Source organism: Ciona robusta, chromosome 12 (genome assembly GCF_009617815.1).
Source record: "Ciona robusta chromosome 12, ASM961781v2".
Lineage (NCBI taxonomy): Eukaryota > Metazoa > Chordata > Ascidiacea > Phlebobranchia > Cionidae > Ciona > Ciona robusta.
Genome location: NC_143246.1, coordinates 3,283,291 through 3,299,642, shown reverse-complemented (window position 1 = coordinate 3,299,642; position 16,352 = coordinate 3,283,291). Strand labels below are relative to the sequence as shown.

The following is a 16,352-nucleotide window of genomic DNA, read 5'->3' as shown; positions in this document are numbered from 1 at the left end:
GTCCTGGAAATTTCGTCCTCAGCGTAAGCTTGGAAGAGAAGGTCAACCATTATAATATTAACTTCACTTCGGGATGCTTTTGGCTTGAGCAGAACTTTGTGTTTCAAGAGCTGGACAGTCTTGTCGAGTTTTATAAAACACGATCATTACCATACGAGGAAGCAACTTTGTCGGTTTCTTTAAAACATAGAAAAAAAACTATAAACAGCGGAAGTAAGCAAGTTTGATGATGAATTTATGTTTGGTTCTTGATATCGTATCACCAATTAAGCTAATATTTTACTCTTTTTTCGTATACGATTCCACCACCAATAAAGTTACTTTGATTACATAAGTTCTATAAAGTTTATAATAATAAATGTTTTATCCCCTTACTTTGGCTACAGTAAATGGTTCCTAATATTTTCCCTACATTTTTTAATAACTTGTTCTTTTTTCCAGAAATGTCCTTATTTAAATTTATGTATTAAAACTTTTATTGCGCTTTTGATTATGGCGTAAATAATAAACATTCATGGATTTGTTTTATTTTTATTTTAAAAATAGTTAAGCAACAACAAAAATGTGGGATATGTGCTTTCTGTGAAACAAGTGTGCAGAGTACGCAAACCTACTGACGGGGTATCGTGGTCAAATTTATGTCAAGAGTAGCTTAATTCCAAATGTTAGACACACTATAGCCTGCTGTCCCCTTGCACAGATATAGTAGGGTGGGGGAAGATGGGTTTTCTTTTACGGACCCCCATTGAATGATAATCAGGAAAATAAGGTTAAAGAATTATTTGACAGTATTATCATAACTTTATAAAACGCCCGTCAAAGCTGATTACTGTTTTTAAAAAATATATTATTGTGGAAATAGTGGACATTATAGCGGACATAGTGGACATGGCGGACATAGTGGACATAGCGGACATATAGTGGACATACCGGACATAGCGGACATAGTGGACATAGCGGACATGCAATAATTAAAGGAACCCGTATTCTTTGAGTTATATGACGTAGAAATCGCTAATCACGCGTTAAATCTGAAAAATTAGTTCAAAAATTATAAATATATATTACGATGTGTTTCAATTAAGAGAAAAAAGAAGTGCGAAAAAACGTCTTGCGATAAACAACAACAGCAAGAGACCAAAAACCTAATGCGTGAGCACGTCATACGCTGATTAGGATAGTATTAATTAACCCTTTTACCACAGCGGCCGATCAAGCTCGATCAAAAGCTTTTATTGCGTCTCCTCTTAAATAGAAATAGTTTGATTCAGGCGTGAACCGATGTGAGGATTCCTTATCTCACCAACACGTACACTCCCAAATTTCCAGACTATATAAGCGCTGCCTCGACAAATCTGAATACTGGCTCTATTGGCCTAATTCCTAATGGTTATGGCGCCCGCTTTAGTAACATACACTCCCGGGTTCGATTTCGCCTCGATCGGTAACCAATATTTTGGATATTTTTCTTTTAATAAGAGATACATATTAATATCATATACATTTTTTTTATATTTGCACACTAACGTAGACAGAGCCAAAAGTTACCGATTACTGTGTTACCAAGGAGTTCCCGATGCATGGCAGTTTACTTGACTCGCAAGCGTTTTAATCATTAATTACTCATTAATTGGACGATTTTATACAGTATGGTTATAAAACGAAGCTTAGTTAAAGTTAATGTATCGAATACACTCGATTAATCGATGTTAAAGTACGTTTTAAGTCCGAATTAGCGCCTTAAACAAATAGAAATGTAATCGTTAATTACTAGCTAGTTAGGCGATCATATGCAGTAGCGTTTATAAAACTCTATGCTTAGTTCAAAATATTTTTTAGAGTACAAACATATAATTAAAGTCTAAGGTGCATTTTGTATTTGGCGCATTTAATCAAACAGTAAAGTAATCGTTAATTAATCACTAATTATATATTATGATTCGATTTTAATCAAGAGATTAAAGAATAAATGCTAGAATTAGGAAATGAGATAAGTGCGAAAAAAGTCACTCAAAAAACAAGAACAACAACAAGAACAACTGTTCGACGAAAAAGGATCTATATGACCATTAACGTGCTCAACAAGAACAACTGTTCGATGAAAAAGGATCTATATAGTCACTACGTGCCCAATAAAACGCGAGCACAAGCAAAACAAACGGGATGCGGGGTCCGGTGGGGCCCGGTGAGGACCCGGTGGAACCGGTCATAATAAAACACGTCCGTTGAATGGGGGGGGGGGGGGGGGAATAAAATGTGTGAAATAAAACTTGTAAAAAATGGAAGATATTGTCTGTCTTTAAAGCATAAAGTGGGCAATATTCGTTGATAGAAACTACAATTTTGCTCCGCACGTCATCGCAGTAACAAAATGTGCATAGGAAAAAAACATGATGATAAAATGGACACGAAATTCCCAAGTTCTGTAATTATCGCTCTGCTAAAACGGAAACAAACGTGGGATCGCGCGACTGAGGACTTATATAATTCTACTCAAAGCTCGACAACGTGTCCGAATATGGAAAAAATATTTACATTTTTCGTTTTAAAAGTTACATTGTTCGTTTTTAAAAGTTCTTATTATAACTTCGATTTTAATATTAAAACTTTGATCAAGTATAAGTGTATGTATAGTAATGTGGCTTAAGGTAGGACACTTTTAGCACATATAGTGGGGTGGGGGAAGATGGGACAACTTTTCATTCTGTTTTCTCGTCCGATTTGGTAGTAAATATGAACAGAAAATTTGGATATTATATGGTAAAGGTGTCCCGTCCTACTATAATACTTAAATATCCTGATCGTGTTTTAAACAATTAACAACAGTCTTTGGAAGTCGTGAGGACATGGTTTTATTCTTTAAATGTTCGTTGTTTACTACCAAATGGGACGAGAAATAAAAACTTCGTACATCAATAATTAAAGTTCATTTTCAAAAACTTCAACTCGGGGTCTCATTAGGCTATAATTTCTGTATACACGCATGACATTTTGGTGGGCCTTGCACAGGGAAAGCTCCCTTTGCACGAATTACTCACCGGGCCCCAACGAGCGTGTTTTAGTATGACTCGTACCACCGGGTCCTGCAGATGGAGTCCTATATATACGGGTCAAGAATCGGGATAGAAAACGGAACTTGGTCGTAACACTGAGTCGGAACATGATAAAAGAACTTTACTACCGCGAGCACGTCACTTCCAGACGTACAAGGGTGTTGGGGTAATGGGCCAAGTCTGGCCTAAATCCCAGGTTCTCACGGACCTCGCCCATACAGACTAAAAATAGTACAATGGGGAAAGATAGGACACTTAAGCACATGTTGCCAAATATTTCCAAAATCAAAATAGATGACGGTTTTTGGGTAATACCACGAATTAGTACTATCATTTTTTATTAATTGACAGCAATTTAATAAAATATAATAAAACACACGAGGAGTTATTTAGCGATCCGCACAACAAGTGAAAAATTTACAAATTCGAAAACACATAGGATAAGATGGGACAGTTTAAAATCATTGGTATTTTTATTATTAAGTGTATTTATAAATAGGAATATACGTAAATAACACGAAATAATATTGTACACTTTGAAAATTAAGTCTAAACGTTCTTTTTCTTGCCCTACTGCTATAGTTTTTAACATGTTACCTATACATTATATTATTGCATAACAATTGGTATTGTATGAACGACAATGGGTAATGTTCGAACATCAATGGATAAATATTGTATCCTACAAATGTATATAAAGTCGTGATAACACTGTCGAATAATTCTGTAACCTTATTTTCCTGATTATCATTAAATAGGAGTCCGTAAAAAGAAAATTAAAAAATGTCTCGTTTGACAGAGTGTCACATCTCCCCCCAACCTACTATATATATTTTTTTTCATCGGGCCCCACCATGCCCCGCCGGGCGTGTTTTAGTAGGACCGAGCCGGACCAAGCGCGTGAGGCGCACGTGGTTGGTTCGTAAAGTCTGTTCGATTGTTATAGCTGTGGTTGTTGGTAAAGGGTATTGTGTAGGAAAAAATGCAGCTACCAGGTATCTGTAAGCTAGTAAACTTGGAACTTAGTGATATACCCTATCGGTAAAATGTAGAATTATAAAATGCAAGAAAATAAAAGTGATTTAGGACTTTCTGTGGCTAAAAAGCTGTCATATTTAAAGGGAATCAAATTAGCAAGTGCAGTTGCACTTATTCGGTCGAAGCCGTCTCATCTCTCCGGTCAGCAATATGCGGAATATGTTGTCCACCAAACTAGCAAGCAGTTCAGTGCTACCGATAATACAACGACAGGAACGAACAAACTGCAATCTCCAAATTTCCTAACGTTCTTTAATAATGAACTACAGAGATTGACTCCGCCAGTCACTTCTAGTCGTGAATTAAAAGATCATTGTAAGTTTTTGAATTCGTTGTTAATCTCCAAAGGTTTATCGAAGCAGAACCTGGGTAGTGAATTGTTGCAAAGAGGTAAGCACACTGAAGAAATTTCCAGGATAAAAATTTTAACTAGCATAAGATTTGTGGTGAGTTTCATCCAAGATGCTGTGACAAAGAATTCAGTGTTTCTAAGCCCTTTGCTCATAGTGGAAGCAGCAGATAGTTTAAAGTCATGTCTACAATACCTTGACAAACATACACTAGGCAAAAGGTCCTCAATTAATGACCTGGATAACGTGCTAGAGTCAGCTGTTGAAGAATGCTCTCATTTTTCTAAATTTATTCAAAATCAGCTTTTACATTCATGTCATTATCAAGAAAAACAGTTTCGAGTGCTTAGCTTGTGTGTTCTGAGGAGGTTGAGTAGTTGTTCATTATTATTTGTTATCATCGTGCAACAGCTGATCAACTGCATATTCAGTGTAAGTTCACAGTTAAGGAAGACAGTGGAAGATTCAAGCAATGTTTCTTTAGACACGCAGATTATTTATAACGCTGGTTATATATTTCAAATTCTTGAAGCAATATTAGAGGATTTGTTTGAAATGGATGAAATGTCATCACAAACCAATACTAGTTTTATGAACAATGAAAGTGTTTGTTTTGCTTCATCACCTTCATTTTGTGAAGTTTCTGCTACAGATACATCAACAAACAATACAATAAATACAAGTTCAATACATTTAAAGTACAACTTTGTTACAAGCAAAAAAAACCTTTCCGTTATCAAGCAACAAATGGAGGAATGTTTTGTGCATATTTCACAAGATTTTCCTCTGTTTTGTGCATATGTATGGAAAATAAATCACGTTTTTCTGAAGTTAGCTAATCGAATAAATAACTCCAGTGATAAATGTTTGTGACAAGTATTTTATAACAGCTCGTTGTGTCTGAAAATGTGACAATGTTATGTTATAGTCTAATCAACTACTTTCTTATGAAAAAAACAATATGAAAACATTTATTTTATTGTTCTACAAGATATATGTTTAGTGTTGGCGCAAGTTTGTAATGCAATGAACAGAAAAATGCTAAACCTTATTTAAGGCATGAATTATTGTAATATATATCAATATATAGTTGCTCAATATATAATTCAATGTATTGGTAAAACAAAATGAAACTTTAATGTGTAGATTTGTTAAATAATGTAGACTTGTTAAATTATTTTTACAGAATATCCCAAATTAAAAAAATGAAATATATTCTTGTATCCGGTGGTGTGATTAGTGGGATTGGGAAAGGTAAGTTAAGTTTATCTTTTTTGAACCTATTGTAATTTTAAAGAAACTTAGTTCAATTATCTAACTTAAAATTTGAAAAACTTAGTTAATTTGTCTTAAACCTTTTTCTAAATTTTAAAACATAGTTTTCGAGTCACCAAAGAAAGTTTAGATGTTTTTGTTGTATATATGTTTAAATGTGTTTATGTAAAAGAATAGCTGTTCTGCATTGGTCATTATTTGTTATATGGTGCAATATAGACACCCGAGTTTTGAAATTTAATGCAAGAGGCGAATTATAATATGACCTAATACTATTGTGACGTCTTTTGCGTGCGCATACACTAGGTCAAAACACAGATACACATAATGGTGTGGTAACGTCACTGCAAAAGTTGAAATTATTTCATCACATTTCATGGTAATACAACAAGACAGCAGCTTATACTTAGTATTTAAACAGTAATTTTCCAACAAATTATGTCAGACATTACAACTACACTTATTTCATAATGATTTTGCGTAACGGCCAGTTACAATCAAGCAAAAAACACAGAAATGTTGCTGTAATAAATAAATTTCTCCGCACAATAATGACACAATTCTTTTTTGTTTCCGCTCTTGTACACAAAATCTAATTTAATTTCTCAAGAATGTTTTTCTTTATGAAGGGGTGATATCAAGTAGTATTGGCACCATACTGAAATCTTATGGACACCGCGTTACAGCAATTAAAATTGATCCTTATCTAAACATTGATGCTGGTACATTTTCCCCCTATGAGCATGGTGAGTATGCCGTTGTTTGTATTGAAACTCAATGTTTGTTTATTTTACTACACATGGCTTACTATATAGTTTTTTTATATTTTTAATTTACCAATATTTAAATAATATTCATGTTCCAGCTCTAAATTTTTTTTATTAATATTGCCCATCACTGGCGTAGAGTACGGGCGTGCGGGAGTGCGACGCACTCCTGCCAATTTAGGAATTCACTATTCTTGTTTAATGCACGACTACTGCACGCTCGTATAATGTTTCGACGATAACATTAATTCCTAAAGAAATGTGTTAAAATTTGACTTATATTTGCGCAAACACGATTATTACAACATAACATCGTATTGTTTGTAAAGATGCCGCAAATCACGCCCATTTTACACCTCCCTGATTGACCAATCAGAAACAAAGGAATCGTGGATTAACTAGCATTATTACGTGTGCTAGACCAGACAATCGCATAACATGTATGGCATATGGGAGTATTTAGAATAGCAATGTTTAGTTTACTTGATTGAGAGTTGCGCATGTGCGTCAGGCATGTAAAAAAACAAAAGTACGACCGATACTGATTCGTATTTAAATTTATGTGGCAGTTTCCTAAATCGTAGACGCATGCGTTCTGCTTACGCCAATGTTTTTTACGAATGCTAAAATCGTGTTAAAAATACTTAATTCGCACAGTGGTATTTTAGTTTTTTACTTATATTTTAACGAATTTTCTTCTGCTGCACCACTGACGGTGTTTTTTAGCTATAAGCCAACGATTCCTCGTGCGGTCTTGATAATTAAAAAAGTTCAATTTAGTTTTGTTTTTTCCGATTTAAGCCAGATTACCGCGACGATTTCAACTTGCAACACACACAAAACGTTTTTTTGCTCATAAAAAAAACAGCTTTCCTGATGCAAATACGGCGCAGTTTCATGTACCATACTTCTCAAACTGTATTCGGTCAGCATACAAATTTTTAACGAAAGCTAGTTTAAAATACTATAAAACTTATCGGCGATCACCGAGACACCGACCGCAGTTTATGGCAACCGAGGCAACCAACTTCCTCTTTTGAAATTACTGGGAATTTAGTGGCGGTTTAAGAATGCCTGTGTTTGCAAGTAATTCCCGAACATACACGTGTCAAAATACTGGTTTATATTTCTCACGTTATACGCATTCGTCACAATTCCTATTATTGAGAAATAGCTAGTTATGTTACGTCACAATTGCGAATGTCTCTTGGCTGTATAAATGCGGGATTTATGATAAAATAAAGCTGTTTGTTACGTCAGAACTGCACGAATAGGTAACTTACTTTAACATTATACGATTTGTTACGCAGCCGACCAAGTAAATAAAGTCCAGGCTACTAAAATATCGAGCGGTATTACACTTGCAAATTAAACCACGTTACGTTGCGATAAGTGTTCCTGTCGCGTAGAAGGTCTAACTATTGCGTTAAGATACATCCGAATTAAATTGTGTTTGCGTGTTTGCCGCACTCCCACGCAATTGCAAAACTCTACGCCCATTTAAAGATTAAGATCCAATTCATGCTCTTTTAATAAATCAAGTACTGGGTATTGAGTTTAAATAAAATTTCGCAAGTTTGTTTTAACAACTGTGTAGGACTTCATATGGGGGCCAAACTTGGTGAAAATACAACACGAATAAACTGCATTTAACATTATAAGTTGTATTATTTTATAATTATATCACAAATTACATTATTTGTATGTTAGAATCTAAATTAATTTTACATCACAATTTGAATTTATTTGATGTCACATTTACCAAGTGAACTAATTTTCTATCATAACTCTATATTGCACAAGATTAAAGCAAATGGATTTAACTGTGTGTTAGTACAGTTGTTTAACCCATGTTGTGCAACAACAATTTCAGGTGAAGTGTTTGTCCTTGATGATGGAGGGGAGGTTGATTTAGATCTTGGCAACTACGAACGATTCCTTAACGTCAAGTTACATAAAGATAATAACATTACAACAGGTTGGTGTTGGTAATAAAAGTGTTCAAATTAATTTGTTTTTATGGAGCATTTATGTGCTCCTATCGGTCCCTTTTTCATCCAACAGGTTTTGTAAGTTTCTCCATCAAAACACAAATCATTTCCCTCTTTGTGTGGAATTCAATTTTCAATATTTTTAATTTTTCAATTTTAAATTTCCCACTTGATCTAATAGATCCGTATTTTAACAGGAAAAATATATCAACATGTTATTAGCAAGGAAAGACGAGGAGATTATCTTGGCAAAACTGTGCAAGGTTTGTATGACTAAAATACTGTTGGACGCACATTTGATACAATCTATTATATTCTATAGCAGTAGCAGGGGTTCTTAAACTTTGTGAGACAAACCTGCATGGACGGTACCAACATGAAATTGTATTGATTTTTTATCACACAGTTTTAAGAACCCCATTATCTTTATCTATAGTTGGTAGCTTTGTTTTATTTTTATTTGTTGGGTAATATGCTGGTTAGCTAAAGCAAATTTATCTGTTAAAAAGATAATGCAACCCCGTTTTATGATATCTTGTTTGTAATCAATACCCTTTTTATCACATGGATCATTAAGTTTTTCCTTACATACAAAGTTGTTCCCCATGTGACCGATGCAATAATGGAATGGGTGGAACGAGTTGCAAAAATCCCAGTTAATGGAGATTCTGCTGAACCTGAAGTCTGTATTATTGAGGTAATGGGTTTGTACGATGTAAAAGATTTTAAAAGTTTGTTAAAGTGTAAATGTGAGCATCAGTTTGAAATCAAACCCGTTATTGGTATATATGTACACAAGTAAGTCAACACAACAAGTGTGGATGTAACTTGTTTTTGGTAACATTCTTATCTTGCCCAATATTGTTGAATGAGAATATGAGATAGTTGGTTAAGTATTTGCTAGTGGTCGGGCTAGCACTTTGTCGAGCAAAGAAAATAAATAATAGAAAGAGTTATGAAGTTTCAGATTGTGAAGCCTTGTTCTTCTTAACTGTTGATCAGTGTTTATAGGTTGTAGATAAATACTCGTTTTTTCTGTAATTCGGATCAATTGTATATTTGACTATTTTCTATTCTTTTTTTGCATTTATGATTGTACATTTTAATATTTGACCCAGTTTATCTATTGCATGATCAGCTTGGTGGAACCATCGGTGATATCGAAGGAATGCCGTTTGTTGAAGCTTTTCGTCAGTTTCAATTTCGTGTAAAACCAGAAAATTTCTGCAACATTCATGTCAGCCTTTTACCTCAGGTATTTGCTAACTTCTGTTTAAAAGTGCCCCACCATGAATATGTATAGTTGTGTATGTTGTATATATTCTACACATCTACATAAAAGGTGCAGCCTCTTTATATTACATCCCATTTAGCCAAGCACGACTGGTGAACAGAAGACAAAACCGACTCAACACAGTGTACGAGCTTTGCGTGGACTTGGATTGTCTCCCGATCTCATCTGTTGTCGCAGTCAAAGTCCAATTGAAATGTCGGTGAAAGAAAAAATTTCAAATTTTTGCCACGTGGCGCCAGAACAGGTAGGTCTGGTTTATACACAGGCTCAAAGATTCAGGAAGACTTGAACGTAAATCTTCTTTGCATTAAATGACTTCTGTACTTAGAGCCTCATGTAGATATTACTAATTGTGTGATGTCTGGTCAAATCCAAAGCTAATGGCTGCCTTTACAGCACAACTTTTATGAGCTTCTTCAGCATTCCCTGTTTCAAAGTACATTGTACTTTACACTTTTCATAGCAAACACAGAGTCTAAAAGGTCAAGGTCCAGTGTTATATAATACGTTTACAGGTTATTACCGTACATGATGTGTCATCACTTTACCACGTGCCGATGCTGCTTGAAAAGCAAAACTTATCCGCTTACTTTAACAAACGACTTGGTTTGACAAAACGGCCCAAAAAGTCCATGCTCTCCCAGTGGCAAAATCTAGCTGAAAAGTAAGTTGTTCATAAACTTAGTAAGTTGTAAAAACTGCTTGTATATTTTGCCAAACCACCTATTTTGACTTTCATAAAGACCATTTATGGCTTTTGCAATGCTTTCGGTTTAGCTTAGCATTTTCTCTCTTTGTATAACAATTATATGTTTATTTACAGGTTTTAGAATAAGTTGTATAGTTCAGTATACTTGGACTTCACCTGGTATAGAAAGTTAATCAAGTTTGTTTGATATATACATACATCGTTTTTTTTTCTTGCAGGTATGATAGAATACAGAGCACTTGCAATATAGCTTTAGTTGGTAAATACACAAGATTAGAAGATTCCTATGCATCTGTAATTAAAGCTTTACGCCATGCAGCACTGGCTATTAACAGGAAACTCGTGTTAACTGTGAGTTGGTTCAATGATTTTGTTGCATGTTATGCTTATGCTACAACATATGATGATGTTTTATTGTTTTTGTTTATATTGTGATTCATGATAGCTGTCTCATTGTTGCTGTATACTTGTTTATGAACAGATACTGAGATACCTAACATTAATAAAGCACTTATGATGTCGTTAAATAAAAAAGACATACGGATATACGTTTCTGTTTCGTCGTAAAGTGACACTGATCAAAATATTACAAAATTGTTTGCGGTTAAAGAGAGCGCTTGTTATCCTCAGTGTTGTGCAAGACGTACAACTCTTATAAAAACATTTGATCAAAAACTATTTATAAATGTTGCAGCTGTTTTTATTATTTCTATGTCAGAATTTTTTGAAATTTAATAAAAATCAAATACAAAAACACTGGGCACTTCTGCAGTTTGAGCTGAGTTGTAATTTGCTTCAAAACTTTACAGAGAAAGCTATGCTGAATAGTCTTGTTATGTTTTTTTCATTTTTTTTTTACTCTTAAGTGCAACATTATAGTAATAGTATGTGGGCTCTACGGTCACCCCAATCGTTAGCCAACATCAAAAAAAGGAGGCGCTGTTCCACGAGCGTTGCGTTTCTATCATGTTGAAGCGAACCTTGCTTCAAGATTATGTTTCTGTTATACAAAAGTATTGATGTACCAATCACAATACACCAAGAATGTTTCACGATTATTTTATTGAGAAATATATTTACAGATAATTGATTCAACAGAGTTGGAGGAAGAAACATTAAAAGAGAAACCTGTGGTTTATCATGATGCGTGGAAACAGCTTTGTTTAGCTGAGTATGTCTCAAAACTTAAAAGTTCAGTTTAAAACAAAATGTCTTTATATTTTTGTGCAAAACTCTAAAACATCTTTTAGCACTTTTTTAGTGATATGTTGATTTTCATTTCATTTATTAACTTCCTTGATCAGAAGGAACAATAAGTGTGTAGGAAACATGAATGACGTTAAACACCATTTAATGTTTTTTGGATGAAAATTTTCATAAATATTAAAACAAATTACTTGAAGTCCAATGTTTGTAGCATAAAATAAACAATCAAACTATTGTTCCAATAAATTTAAAGCATTTTTTTTATATGTTTTTTTTGTTCCATTCACATTGCCTTGATCAGGGTTTTACATTTTTATCATCAATTACCCGAAAAAGGCAACCTGCACACCCCAATGTCAAGAAGGAAATATGAAAAGACTTGTTTTAGATTTGTTTTGAGGCTGACAGCAACAATTTTTATAATATAAAAAGTTCTTCATTTCTCTGTAAATATTTATTAATTATTGATAATATGTAGTGGAGTGTTGGTGCCCGGTGGTTTCGGACCTCGTGGAGTTGAAGGAAAGGTAGCTGCGGTGAAATGGGCTCGACTTAATAAGAAACCTTACCTTGGTGTTTGTCTTGGTCTACAAGTTGCTGCGATTGAGTTTGCGCGTACTGTGCTCAATATGGAAGGTCAGTTGATTTGTTAATTTGTATAATAGTCTATGAGACTATATGTTATTGCAACATTTTCAAAAAGTTGCTGCATTTAAACAAAAATACTATTTAGTCCCAATTTCCCTTTATCAGATACAAAAATTATTTTAAACCAAATATCTGACTTGTGCTTACAAGCCAATCCATACATACAAATTGTCTTTTTGTGTACCAGGGACAATTGGTATATCTTATATAATCCAGAATCGTGAGTAATCCCGTGACTTAGCACAGTAATTAGCATGTCAGCCTCTCAATCAAGAGGTTACAACTTACAAGGCTCAATGATGCTACCATTGTGGCCTGTAAGCGTATGTGTTGTTAGGCAAGACACTTTATAGCAGGCGTGCCCAACCTTTTTTGACCCAAGATCTACTTTTCAACTAACCAACTGCACGCGGTCTACCAGCTAGCGTCACTGTATGCCGAAATATCTCTTGTATGCGTTTATCCCCTGTATAAGCAACTGCAGCGGTTCAATGAACCATGCTCATGGTTTTAACTTATCAGCAACAAAACTACTTTAATTACTACACAAATTTCAATGACTTCGTTACCAAAACTAACTGAAATGTAACAAACGTACAATTGTTGCGTCACACCTCACACGTCTTCTTTAGCGGAGCTTAGTTGTGTTTTTGCAGGAAAATTCCTCTCATAGCCCCGTGTACCGTTCTAAAGTGCTGCTCCTGATTTGCTTTTTTTGCCCTACGGTACCGTTGCGTTGCATATTAAATAAACAGGCTTTGAATACGAATAAACAGGAAAAAATAATCGTCCTCCTATTTAGCGTTAAAATGATAGGTCTTGGCTCGTTATCTCTCTGCCATGCTACTAACGTTTGTTGCGATCGCTTGTCAAAAGTCGGAAAGGATCAAAATTTTGGGGAATATAGTCAAAAATACTTAGTTTGAAGCACAGAGAGTTACTAGTGTACAAATCATGCAGACCAGGTTAAGGAAATTATTGTAAAATAATCGCCATTGTTCCGATTGTTACGTCATAGTAGTCGTCATCTTGGACTTTTTGCCTGCTGCCGTACAGGTACGCCCTCTTAACACGGTCCGTATTTTTTAGAAGTATTGATAAAATTAATGATTTAGCAATTATAACGCCACAGCAGATTTTTTTTTTTTTTTTATTACACCTGTCGCGGTCGACCTGAGATAGGTCCGCGGACTACCGGTAGACCGTGGTCGACGGGTTGGGCACGCCTGCTTATTACTTTATAAACGCAATTGCTTCAATCCAGTGGTTACTAATAAGATGTCTATATACTAAGTAACACAAAAAAACAGTATCCGACACGACATGTATGAAACAGAACAATCGTGTTATAATGACTGTTTTTTTTTTAAAGCAAGTTAAATTCTTTCAAATGTGGTGGCAACCTACTAGAACTTTGTTTCATTGTAATAGATGCAAACTCATCGGAACTTAACCCAAACACAAGTCATCCAGTTGTTATTGACATGCCTGAACATAATAAAGGAGATATGGGAGGGACCATGAGGTTGGGGCAGAGGAGAACCGTGTTTCAAACTGAGGATTCCATCTTAAGTATGTATCTCAAAAATTCTGAAATGTAAATTTAAATCCTTTTTACTAAAGTGAAAGCAATTTCTGTTTGTGTTAAATGTTTTGTCTGTTTTTGGTATTCCCAACAACACGTAACTTAGGCAGCACTTGTATATCCATATACTTTACTCTAGTACCTCATGTTTACTGTGGACAACACAGTTATGGGCTTATATTACAATCATACCGAACAAAGAAAATGAGCATGGTTACTGAGTTACTGCAGTGTCTAGAGACATATCAGTGAGAATTTTCATTGTTCAAGACCTTGCAGTTACGTTTCCTGACTTACGTGTAATTATCATTCTAGATAAACCGGTAGAATGATCCAGACATTCACGCCCACAATATGTATATACAATAATATAACACCAACATTGAATGCATAGGTCTAAAACTTTGTGACAAGAACACAATTTTTATAACTTTTACTTAATCTGAAGATCAGATAAGTTATCATATTCATTAAATTTTAACAAAATATTTCTATTATTAATCAGGGAAGTTGTATAACCAACCGCATAATTTTGTTGATGAGCGTCATCGACATCGTTATGAGATAAACCCAACTTATATTCATCTTTATGAGGAAAAGGGATTTATGTTTGTTGGCCATGATGTAGAAGGTCTTCGAATGGAAATCATGGAGTTGAAAGGTGATTGGATGTTTTATTATTATTAAAATTGCCTTGATTATTTAACCTGGATGGTTAAACAATTTTGAATATTTGGGCAATTAATTTTGACAAATTAAAAAGAAATTGGAAACATTAAAAAGATGGATGCTCCAAAATTATGGTTGAAGTATTGATAAGGTCACGATCAAATAGAAAAAACAGTAAAATGTTAATAATAATAACTGGTGTTCAATGTGCTGCTCTTGTTTGGTAAGCTTAGCTCCGTATGCTGGCTCTGGTATTTGACTTTTGGTTGTGTGAAGTTAAATACTAATACAGATTTTTCGGACTCATTCTAGCTGATTAGTCAAATAGAAGATGTCGGTCCTTTTAACTTTATTGTAACAACTAGGGATTGTTACTCGTACATCAGTAAACATGGAGAATAACTCTCACAGTATCGTGAAGAAAACAAACCTAATAGGGAAAGAATCACGAATTGAGGTTTTGCAAGTAGCTCTGACCCCAGCATACAGTGGATAGTTTAGCCCGCAAACTTAAAACATTAGTGAGCCACTAATAAAAATGTTATATGATGATTGATGACTGTTGTCTGTTATGCTACCACGGGGAATTTGTGCAGATCAACCCGATAACACTAAGCATTGCAAACATGTTTGTCGGCTAAATTATTCAAGTTTGGTAAAGTTAAGAAGTTCCTACAAAAAAACAAAAGTTAGATTTATAAATTTAACAAAACTTGTTTTTAAAATTTGTAACAGTATTGCAGCGATCTCTATAACTAATATGTATATATTTAGTTTTATAAAAATTATATGTTTGGAACAGTTAAACTTGTATGTACAAAAAGTAAAAGCCTTTACACTTCTACAATCTAGATCACCCATATTTTGTTGGCGTTCAATTTCACCCGGAATTTTTGTCACGGCCGATCCAACCTTCCCCACCATATTTAGGTTTACTTCTTGCTTCTTGCAACAAATTGGAGTCGTATATTCAGCGTGGCAACCGTTTATCACCGAGGTAAATATTAATGTTAGTCTGCGTAATAAGTGGAAAGTTACACCATGACAACGACTTAGTTAACCCGCTACAGTGGATTGTTCTGAACTTCTGAACACGCTTTAAGTGTTAAATGACATAACCAATTCATTCCCTTTTGTGTTGGGTTGAAGAAATAGAGGGATTACAAATTTTGTTTTTCAGAGAAAGAATTTATATTACTGATGAAGAATCTTCAGAAAATGAGTTGGAAGTCTTCAGTCAGTTGACAGGAGACTCAAATTCTCTTTCATCAATTGAATCAAAATAAATATCTTTTTGTTTTAAATTTACCTCCTTGAGATATACCTTTGTGGGTTTGTTGAATTCTGAATAGTTTTTTTTATCTTCATGGGTAACATTGTACATGTGCACATATGTAATAACTTGCTGCAAACATACATAACTGCCAGATTCGTAACTAACTGCAGTGTTGTAAGTTTGTTGAATTTGGAATTGTTTTTTTTTATCGTCATGGGTAACATTGTAAATGTGCACATACGTTATAACTTGCTGCAAAAAAATGTGCACATACATTATAACTTGTTGTGAACATACATAACTGCCAAATTCGTAACTACTGCAGTGTTAGCTGCTGCAGATTCAGTAAAGAACTTTTGCTTTTATCTTGGTATACATCAGAACTTCTTACAACATTCTAAAGTTTGCCACTGACTTAATCATGTGGAAGGTACAAAAAAGTGATGAATAAGCAACTGTTGTTTAAAACTTTATTAATGCTCTCCACTTGA

The 16,352-nt window shown here is 34.4% G+C and overlaps 1 protein-coding gene across 2 annotated transcripts; it reads left to right on the top strand.

Annotated features, from left to right (window-relative positions):
- Window positions 1-4,354: 4,354 nt before the first annotated feature.
- LOC149726850 (CTP synthase 2-like) lies at window positions 4,355-16,226 on the top strand. Of its 2 annotated transcripts, XM_089890379.1 has the most exons (16): window positions 4,355-4,481; window positions 5,628-5,695; window positions 6,346-6,462; window positions 8,357-8,461; window positions 8,672-8,737; window positions 9,071-9,171; window positions 9,613-9,729; window positions 9,848-10,012; window positions 10,284-10,432; window positions 10,696-10,828; window positions 11,560-11,648; window positions 12,162-12,319; window positions 13,763-13,903; window positions 14,422-14,577; window positions 15,438-15,582; window positions 15,766-16,226. In XM_089890379.1, exons 2-16 carry the CDS (start codon window positions 5,647-5,649, stop codon window positions 15,869-15,871), a joined length of 1,797 nt encoding a protein of 598 aa, XP_089746505.1. In that variant the 5' UTR covers window positions 4,355-4,481; window positions 5,628-5,646; the 3' UTR covers window positions 15,872-16,226. The 2 variants fall into 2 exon arrangements, with proteins under 2 accessions (XP_089746505.1, XP_089746506.1); XM_089890380.1 differs by lacking the exons at window positions 4,355-4,481; window positions 5,628-5,695 and having other exon boundaries at window positions 6,360-6,462; window positions 9,052-9,171.
- The last annotated feature ends 126 nt before the right edge of the window (window positions 16,227-16,352 follow it).

Coding starts and splice junctions, on each gene's coding strand:
- LOC149726850 (XM_089890379.1), top strand. CDS start 5,647: ATGAAATATATTCTTGTATCCGGTGGTGTGATTAGTGGGATTGGGAAA. Junction 9,172..9,612: donor CTGAAGTCTGTATTATTGAG/GTAATGGGTTTG, acceptor TTGCATGATCAG/CTTGGTGGAACCATCGGTGA. Junction 14,578..15,437: donor GGAAATCATGGAGTTGAAAG/GTGATTGGATGT, acceptor TCTACAATCTAG/ATCACCCATATTTTGTTGGC.